Below are 10,378 nucleotides of genomic sequence, written 5' to 3' on the forward strand. Positions count from 1 at the left end.
TCAAGAAATTGAGTCACCGGGGAGGGAGTGATAGTATACACAGGTATACACATTTCTCGAACAGACCTGTGAATAAGCACTAAATTACACACACAATGCCTGCTCCCTTTTCAAGTAACCAAATCAGTCAGCTCTGTTAGGTTTCGACGCCCAGAGTCAGTGGCTGATAGCCAACTCCAACTCTCCAGCTTGTTGGAGTTGAGGAATTAACTCTTTTGGGGTCGACACGCAACCACTAGAAGAAGAACTGGGTAGTTAGCATGAGCAGCCACCATGGCTGAACAGACAAAGACCAGAGCGCCACCTACAGAAACTCAAACTGCATCAACAGAAAATCCAAGGAAAAAGACGTCACAGATGATCTCTGGGAAGAGCAGTGCAGAAACACCACAGCAATGAGCGCTCTGCACCGGAGACGTGGCCAAAATTATAATAATTTAAAAAAAGAGCATTTCACAGATGACCACTTTAACCTAACATTGTTCACATCTCACTCTGCAGGCTCTCAGAAGTATGTGGCCATGCGTGTGTCTGAGGCCCACCAGCTCAAAGATGGCAGCCACACCACAGCCTCAGACCCTCAGTTTGGCAAATCAGTCAAGGATATGCCCAGGTAAGGGACACACACACACACACACACACACACACACACACGCATACACAGTTTAATTCTGATGCCTTCGTAACCACAATTCCTTACATCAACAGGACTGCACATAAAAGATGATAGATCTCACGTTCACAGACAAACTGTACTTAGCTATTTTATGACTCCAGTGTTTCACAGTTGAGTGACAGGCCTATCAGTGTTTACAACTGTGTGTTTACTATAAGCCCAGTAAACACAGTTGACAGCCATCTCCATGGCAATGGAGGATTACCAAGAGGGAGTAAGGCAGTAATCACATCACATTATGTAACATGACTATATAACTTTGGATCTAGTGCAGTGTTGATCTGTAGTGTATTAGGAACATCTCCCAGGGGTTGAGATTAGAGTGGCCTGCTTTAATTAAAAAGGAAGCTAAAGATCATTAAATTATGGCCGTACACTCTCTGCTCTCCTCTGATCCTCTTGCTTTTATTTCCAGTGTCAACTCTCCATCTTTCTCTGTTCTCGCTCTGTTCCTTCTCTCTCTCTGTCTCTGTCGCTCTCTCTCTCTCAATTCAATTCAATTCAACATGCTTTATTGGCATGAATGTCATTAGAACAATATTGCCAAAGCATCTAAGGACAATGAACTAAAAAAAGATACACTTGATCTAACAACAGAGTAAACAGTGAGTACATTACTAAATAAGAGCAATTCTGATAGTAAAATAATTACTCTCACTCTCATTGCAATTTTTTCTTTTGCGAAAGGTTTTCACAATTGCTACTTTTTTTGAAATTAGGAAGATAGGTTTCTCTTCTTTCTTCATAGTTACTACAATGCAATAGGAAGTGCTGCTCTGTGTCAACCTGTCTTTGGAAGCAGAACATTGATAACAATATATGTTAATAACCTCTCTCTCTCTCTCTCTCTCTCTCTCTCTCTCTCTCTCTCTCTCTCTCTCTCTCTCTCTCTCTCTCTCTCTCTCTCTCCAGATCTGCGCTGCTCCTCCTAAAGAACCCCACCTTCCTGTTCCTCTGCCTGGCTGGGGCGACAGAGGCCACCCTGATCGCTGGCATGTCCACCTTCGGTCCCAAGTTCCTGGAGTCACAGTTCAGCCTCAGTGCATCAGAGGCTGCCACGTGGTTTGGTGAGTGACCAGTAAAAACCTAAAAACCACACAGTACACATTCAAATGCAAAGCTCAGTGCAAATCTTTTTTCTCACATGATTCAGACTATCTTTCCCTCAACCTGCCTCATTTACTTCTACTTCAGTTAGTGATTTCAACAACCTCCAGAGAACAGGACAGCCTGCAGCCCATGATGCATATCTCTCGGTGCATTTTATAGCCTGATCAAGTATCATTTTTGAGAGAGAAAGGGAGAGACAGGTGGTTCTTTTTTTTGTTCAGATATGTCATTGTTCACCCAGAGTTCAAGAGGAAGGGGAAGTAAAAAGAAATGTCACATTCAAGGTGTTAAAAGGACCTTGTGGTCAGAGTTACTTTTGTTTTTGTTTTTTGTTTGTGTAGCATCTCTCAATGCACTTTCATTTTTTGCACATTTTATTTATTTATTCAAAGATATCCAGAGATATCGGTATCATTATCGGCCTTTAAAAGCCCATATCGGTCAAACCCTAACCTCTTCCACGATGGATTTCTCCCTGTATGATTGTTGGACTTCGGTGCAAAATAGTGATTCTAGAAAGAAGCCAAAATGCCAAAACCTGACTGTTACTGTTGATGTTTTAGATAGTAGAAAATGTTTCTGCTACGAAAACGCCATTGCAGCTGCACTGGAAATATCTCTAAGTGACCAAACAAAATGTCCTGTCATCTATGTGAAAATCGCCAGTAACTGTTTAAGTATTTTAGGGTGGATTTAAGGGCCCAGAGACACTTTAAGGGCCTTAAAGTGGGATTGGTGCTCACTTCTGCGTCTTTAGGCCATCAAACCTTTATGCCATGCTCCCCCCCCCCCACCCAGGCTACATGGTGGTGCCGGCTGGCGGCGGCGGCACCTTCCTGGGCGGCTACATCGTGAAGCGGCTGAACCTGCGCTGTCGAGGCATCATCCGCTTCTGCATGCTGTGTGCGATGGTCAGCCTGCTGGCCATCTTCATCTTCCTCATCCACTGCCCCAACGTGCCCATGGCCGGGGTCACAGCGCCATACCAGTCCAGTCTGATGCAGAACCAGCAACTGGACCGGTACGCCAGCAACAGAAACCAGTCCAGCAACCAGCGCCTCAGGAACAGGTGTGTACTGTTTGTGCATCCTATATGATCCTGAATACTACTAGGTTATTGTATCAGCATGTTCCGCTATGATAGTTCCTTTATAATCAAGAGACAGTTTTTTACTCATTACGAGAAAATGCCATTTGGTCCGCAAAGAAACATTTAAATATTTAAATCCACTATAGTTGTTTAGAATAGTAATGATTTTCTAGGAGGAGAAAAAACAGGCAGCCATTAGTGGTCAATATGGAACCAGCAGACATTAATGATCAGTTTAGTGCACATGGGTGTGTGCGCCTACAGGCTCAGTTAGGCCACTGGTGCAGAGAGGACACAGGGGGGTTTCATTTTTTCTTTTCAAGATTTATTTATTCATGGACGGTTTGTGCATGCGTGCACTTTTTCAGCAATGTCCTTTTCACATTCATACAGTACAGTTACGTACACTGACATCTGCTGCTGGGCACTGTTTGTACCGCTGGCCTCGCTGTGCATATCCATCCTCGCACATTCCTCTGTTCATTTCCTCCAACATTTCCCAGACTGTCATTAGCGTAGCTGATAGTTTGCCTTGTGTACACAACCAGCCGCTGGTATTAGCTCTCTGAACAGCAGTAAATGGGAAGGAACACCTGTGAGCTCAAGACAGAGAGGGAACCGCGTACAGTAATGAGACCGCTCCTTCTTACAAACCTTGAAAACCCACTCCAGCACTCTGCGGTGTCCTTATGAGATATTATATCATCATTCAAGCTTCTCACTAAGGAAAAATCAATAAAATCACCAACCCAGTTCCCTAGCGTCCTACAATATTATCCCCATCATGACCTGGATAATGATAACATACAGTATGAGGATAATATTCATTACCACAGATTAGTGCGACAGAAATAATGAGCCTGCATTTCATGCTGGATAATAACCTTTAAACCACTTCAATTACAGATTCATCATTGTTTCTCCTTCCTCACCCCACTATTGTATTCTTTATGTTTGAGCTTCTCTCTCTCTCTCTTCTCTCCTCTTCTATGTCTCCCTCCCTCCCCTCTTCCATTCCTTCTTCCCTCCTTCCCTCCCTTTTGCGTCTCTCCCTCCCTTCGTACCTCCAGCTCCTCGTTGGAGGAGAACCTGACAGTGGGCTGTAACGCAGGCTGCAGCTGTGTGAGAGAGTTGTACAACCCGGTGTGTGGGACGGACGGTGTGATGTATTACTCCCCCTGCCACGCCGGCTGCAGCTCCATCAACCACACCGAGCGCTCCACAGGCCGACAGGTACCGTCGCTCTGCTAGATTTGACTTGGATGCTAGGCTTGAAACAGTTAAGATATCCACCATTTGAAACAAGTGGCACCCACTCAAAATGACAAAATGATGAATAACACAAAATTAAAACACTCACTCACCTACTTTTTAAAAGGCAGTAGGCGACTTTAAAAGTCCTGGGGTGACAAAATGATAACACTTTTATGGACTGGATCTTCTATATTTTAGAGATATTGCATGTTGCACAACTCCAGGTAATGATTTTGTTTTTTTCCCAAAATGGATATACAACATTTTGGAGATATTTTTTCTGTCCTGCCAACCATGGTTTATTGGAGATAGAAACTTCATACTTACACCACAGGTATTCCCTATAGATTATATGATCTGATTAGATTTTGGAGCACCTTGCTGCATAAATTTGCGTATTAATGAGGGAAAAAAAAATTCTACTACTATATTTTCTACTACTAACTAGTATAACTCCTTAATGCTTTAGGACACGGGGTTCATATTAATACCACCCGTGTGTTATGTGAAGACAAGTATGTTGGCATAAAAATATTTGCTAATTAATGGATTCATTAGCTCAATTAATGACCTCATTAGCATACTTGATACGACTGATGACCAAGTAAATACAGTACAGTACAGTCGGTGTAACAGTGTTTGCATTCGGATCTGTGCTCATCATGGAAATGTGCAGTATATTTGTTTGGTTTATGTATTGGAAAGTATATTCTATTGATTTCTGGATGTGTTCAGTGTGTGTGTGTGTGTGATTAGCTATCCACGTGCACTGAGCTCACATGCACAGTTCTCTCTCTGTGTATTTTTAGGTGTACTCTGGATGTAGCTGTGTTGTGGGCAATGTGTCCTCAGGTGAGGAGGGCTTGGCGGTGGCGGGGAAGTGCGGCAGCTCCTGCCACCACATGCCGGCCTTCCTCTCCTTCCTCTTCGTCATCATCTCCTTCACCTTCCTCTGCAGCATCCCTGCGCTCACCGCCACACTCAGGTGGGTGGGGACAGTGAAAATATGAAATCTGAAAGCCAAACGCTGGTAGATTCTGGTTGTAGCTGCCAATGTTGAGCTTGTTACTTAAAAAAAGTACATTAGTCACTACTTGTTACTTGTTAGTCGCCCCTGGGAGCAGTGATTCTTTACACTGCTTGTTTCATTATGCTTCCGAAACCTTCAAAAATTGATAACTGGATAACTCAGTTGCTTTACCTGTGAATGATCAGAGACACCAAATGTTCTTGTCATCCTTTTGCTCAATACAATTTAAAGTAGTGGGAATACTTCCACTCAGAGAAAGCAAAGATTTCTTCAATTTTTAGAGGGTGTGATAACAAAAGTAATGACTAACTGTAGTGTTAGTACTAAAATTGAAGTCACAATCCCAGAACTCATTACTGGGAAAATTTTACATTAATATTGCTAGTAAAAGTAACGTCTTACTGAGTCTAGCTGATCTACACTGCCAGCCACTTAATCAAGTCATCAGTCATCATTTTTAGGGTCATTTTTGCTTGTGCCATTTTCATCATTTCACCATTGTAAAAGGTTACAATGGCGAAATGATGAAAATGTCAAGTGAACTCTAGGATCCTCCATGAAAAAATGAATTTCCTGCTCTAAAAGTGGGGTGCATCATTTACCAGAAATGAAGTCATCATCACCTTATTTGCTTTTTGCTTTTTCCTGAGCCATATTAGTGATCATAGGAGATGGCAGGGGGGCTGTGACAGCTAGAGACAGAGGGCTTCATTATAGCACCGTCAGGGCAGACTGTGAAGCTGAGTAATAGACGAAAAAAATCAAGTCCCCAGGAGCCGAGAGAATAGTCTGTTAGATTGTTGTAATAAGGTTTGAGATCCAGTGTGTCTGTGCATCTGACCGATGTCACTGCTGCCCTCTGTAGGTGTGTGCCAGACAGCCAGAGATCCTTTGGACTCGGCATCCAGTGGATTGTGGTGCGCACACTTGGTAGGCCTACTATTTTCTTTCCTTAGTTACTTTGAAGTATTTGAAGTTTTAGTTTCAGTTTTAGTCTCAGAGTTACAACCAAAGTAAATCTGACCGAAAAGATGCCATGATCCTGTCCAATCTGTGCTGTTGTTCCCCTACAGGTGGTATCCCAGGGCCCATAGCATTTGGCTCTGTGATTGACATCTCCTGCTTACTGTGGCAGGATCAGTGCGGTGAGCAGGGCTCCTGCTACCTCTATCAGAACTCAGCCATGAGCCAGTACACACTAGTAGCTGGCATCATATATAAGGTAATACTCACACGCTTTAGTAGCTCACATCACATGCAACACTGCAAACAAATTCTTAAAACAAGTTGATTTGCATTAGAAACAAGTGAACTTGTCTCACCCCATTGGCAGATATTTTCATTTGTTTTAAGAAAAATAAGATTTTAAGACTCACTACTAGATTAGATGACTTGTTAAGATAGATAAGATAGATACTTCACATAGGCCATGAAATATCTTTAGGTGAAGGGATTCTGTTGCAACTGGGCCTGGATTTTGTTCCTATATGTTATACCATCTCAATGAATATTCTTCCTGTCCAAGGGAAATGTACACAAATTGTTCAGATTTGCATAAAAGCACCAGAAATGTCATACATGTACAGTTCAATGTCCTGAACTGAACTTTTTCAGAGTTGGACTATCACAAAAAGCACTGATAGTTTACAATGGCCATTTTTCTTTCTGCCATTGCCAGCCAATGGATTTCCCTCCATATCTGCTGAACTGACCATTATAGGATTGAAAGAAAAAAATGTTGCCTATGTTTTGATGGCCAAGGAATGCAGTTGTGCTAGTGTAATCATCATTGAGCTGAATTTGCCAATTCATGATAATCTGAACAGTTCATGATGTTTTTCTTAGCACTATTGTATTCTATTACACTATTTTTCCGATGGCTCCAATTCAGAAAATGTTCAGGGCATCAAACAATTTGGCCTATTTCTGGACTTGTGGACTACCAGCCTGGACTATCAGGTTTCCCTCCTATAGCCACCGCTCCTCTCTCGTCCCGTCTGTCAGGTTTTGGGGACAATCTTCTTCCTGCTAGCCAGCATCCTGTACCAGCCGCCTCCAGAGTCGCCTCAGAGCAGCTGCGAGAGCACCGACCACGGGGCAGGAGACACGGGCGACCTGCCCGTCAAAGACCTGCCTCAAGACGGCGTCATCGCCAACGTGCACGCCAGGTTATGACCTCAGAGACACACCGACCGCTGACTCTGTGTGTGTGTGTGTGGAGGCGTGCCTACTGCTTGATACAGAGTGTGTGATTCCGTGTCTGTGTGTGTGTGTGAGTGGTGATTGTGCTGGTGGGGATGGAGGGGTGGGGTGGGGGGGGGGGGTTGCTTTCTTTATACCAACAGCCTGTCTCAGCCATATTGACCCCCCCTCCTCAACACACACACACACACATGCATGCAATCACACATGCATTTACACACGGACAATTTAAATACAGGCATACAAACCACAAACTCAACTCAACGCCCTCAAGACATGCATGCATTAACGCGTACGCACACACACACACACACAACTGTCTACAGTACATGATGACTTCTTCTACTAACACGCTGCCCCTCCTGAAAAACACCCTGCCGTGTGTGTGTGTGTGTGTGTGTGTGTGAATGACAGGACAGTGCGACACAAGTTTCTATGTAGCTAGGAAGTGTTTCTACAGACATCTGGGAACCACGCGAAACAAATCATTTTCAAATGACTTTTTGGAATGTAAGTCTGAAACGGAACGAGAAGAGTCCGACGGTCATTTCGTTTTATCTTTTCTGTCCTCTCGCTGTCAAAAGACGACGAAACCACTGAGGTCTTGTGTGTTGTATAGTATATGCCATGTGTATGAAGCATTTACGATGTGGAAAAAAAGGCATTTATATCCGTCTGCTCCTTCTGTTCTTTCCCCATCACCGGTAGATGGTTGCACTCCTTCATTTTCTGTCCACAGATAAAGCCGGGGTCTTGTATACCAGGTTCTCCATGCCACTAATAGAGATCATTTTCATATCATATGTCATATTTTAAGCATAAGCCAAGAGTATCTAAAGGCACTTATATGAATATAACGTGAACGTAAACTATTGATGACAGTACAGCAGCACAAGTATATTTTAACAATGGAAGAGCACATGTGTATTTTTTGATAGCCACTTGGACACATGTACAAAAGATTTATGACCAATCATCAGCTGGTATTTAATAGTAACGAGCTAAGGAAAGAGAAAAGATATGAGGGAAATCTCACATGAAATAGATCATATATATATATAGATTGGTTTGATTGCCAGAGGCTGGCCGTAAGAGCTTTGTTGCTTCTTCTTCATAGAAATCGCATAGCTGCACTTTAAACGCTATAGCACTGAGCCTAGAAAATATAGGTGTTAACACGATGAGACAGATATTCCGGGAAGCAGCATGTAAGTTGGACCTGCCAAGGACAACGCACAATTGGCATGACATGCAGTATAACAAAGCAGCACTGTTATTCGGACCTAATAATCATAGTACTGTAAGTCAGTGAGTGTGCCAAAGCAGCTTTGCCCAACAACAACTCTTGTATTTTATTTTGTATCCTTATTTATACGAATAATTTATTTATAACCAGATTAACAGCACTCGTATTTGTTTTCCGCATTCACTCAATATGTCTTCAAGCACTGTGCGGATTCAGTCAGTGATGTTTGACTGGCTCTCCCGCCGCGGTCCTTGCTCCAAAATAAAAGACCCCCGTCGTCCTCAGTTTTTATGTGATAGTGAAACACAATTTGACAACCTCCTGTGTGTTGCCTGTGTTGGTGTCATGTACTCCTTTCTTCTAAGACTTCCCCCCTCGTCCATTGGCTCAAATGTTTGTTCATCAGTTATCCTCGAGGAGGGCGATCTCCATGTGAGTGTGTAAATGCAGTCCCGCATAGCTGTACTGTTTGATCGATTCCCCAAGCTTTGTAAGACAATTCTGTAAATTGATTTTTATTCTTTTTTTTAATTTTGTTTTGGTACTCTTTTGTTTTCTTTCTTTTTTTTTTTTTTAAAGGAAAGAAGTGGACCTGAAATCAATGATTTTTTATGAGATGTTTCTGAAGATGTCATGTGTTTTCTAAAAACAAAAGTTGAACAACAGATTTTTGTGTCTTGATTCTTTTTCATGCTGTGTGTGTGTATGGGTGTGTGGGTGTGTGTGTGTGTGTGTACATATTTGTGTTCCTACTGACAGTAGAAAGTAGGGACAACTAGAATAACTGATGCATTTCTGCACTGAACAGAAACAGAGGTTTCTGATTAAAAAACAAAACATACAAAAATCTAAAAGACCACATACTTTTATTATTTTAGCATCAGTTGATCATGTTTCTTAAAAAAAAGGCTGTTAAGACTGGATGCAATTTCTATTGCCTATTGTTGCTTTAATCAATAATCATTGCCTTAATGGTGTTGCTAGGAAACATTTTAATAGATTTCAGATCCTGTGTCTCATTTGCCTGTTGCTAGTTGCCTGTTGCCTTGGCTGACCATTGCCCGACTACATTGCCCAAAAAATTGCTTTGTGTATTACCACCCCAATACACTTCGAATCAGAGGGAGAAGACTGGATGCAAGGGATGCGTTTCCATGACAACTGTCGAGTCACGACTCGGCTGTGCTCCATTGTCTCTCTCTCTGGGCTGCTGGCTGACATATTTTATGAAGCCTGCCAGCTAAGCACACACACTCACACGCCACTGAACATCAAAAGCACACAGGCATCACGCTCAAACACACACTCATACAGTAGCCCATATAAATCTGAAATGCTCAAATGAAAGTAAACATTTGGTTTGCAAACATTTGGTTTGCAAACATTGCTGCGCACAGGCGACATTTTTCTCCTGTAAAATAGAGCAGCAATAAAAAGGCTTATGCTCACTTGTGCACCAGTGCCAATATGGTAAAACCTTGGGACAGACAGCAGTGTTACGCCACGTTTTCACATGGGTTTCAGCCTCTGAATCGCAAACAACGTAATTTGGTTTATTGACCGTGGTCATAGTCATTAAATTGCCTGTAGGATCCATGCATTGCAAATAAAATATATATACTACCTACTTCTCTCTCTCTCTCTCGCTCTCTCTCTCGTTCTCTCCCTCTCACTGACCAGCCTCATACTCTAGGTGGAGCCAAGCCACCATTGAATGTGCTGTCAGAGGCCAGAAAAGGGAAGTGAGTGTGTAAATAGGATAGCACCTTT

General features: G+C 42.6%; 1 protein-coding gene across 2 annotated transcripts in view; it reads left to right on the top strand.

Annotated features, from left to right (window-relative positions):
• Positions 1 to 9,319, top strand: part of slco4a1 (solute carrier organic anion transporter family, member 4A1) — a 29,016-nt gene extending 19,697 nt beyond the window's left edge. For both annotated transcript variants that reach the window (XM_071918736.2, XM_071918735.2), the window contains exons 5-12: positions 502 to 613; positions 1,589 to 1,743; positions 2,585 to 2,855; positions 3,947 to 4,109; positions 4,940 to 5,115; positions 6,026 to 6,090; positions 6,234 to 6,382; positions 7,165 to 9,319. In XM_071918736.2, coding sequence (XP_071774837.1) covers positions 502 to 613; positions 1,589 to 1,743; positions 2,585 to 2,855; positions 3,947 to 4,109; positions 4,940 to 5,115; positions 6,026 to 6,090; positions 6,234 to 6,382; positions 7,165 to 7,335 — 1,262 coding nt within the window. In that variant the 3' untranslated portion in view covers positions 7,336 to 9,319. The remainder of the gene's footprint in view (positions 1 to 501; positions 614 to 1,588; positions 1,744 to 2,584; positions 2,856 to 3,946; positions 4,110 to 4,939; positions 5,116 to 6,025; positions 6,091 to 6,233; positions 6,383 to 7,164) is intronic.
• The last annotated feature ends 1,059 nt before the right edge of the window (positions 9,320 to 10,378 follow it).

Source organism: Centroberyx gerrardi, chromosome 14 (genome assembly GCF_048128805.1).
Source record: "Centroberyx gerrardi isolate f3 chromosome 14, fCenGer3.hap1.cur.20231027, whole genome shotgun sequence".
In the NCBI taxonomy this organism is placed as follows: domain Eukaryota; kingdom Metazoa; phylum Chordata; class Actinopteri; order Beryciformes; family Berycidae; genus Centroberyx; species Centroberyx gerrardi.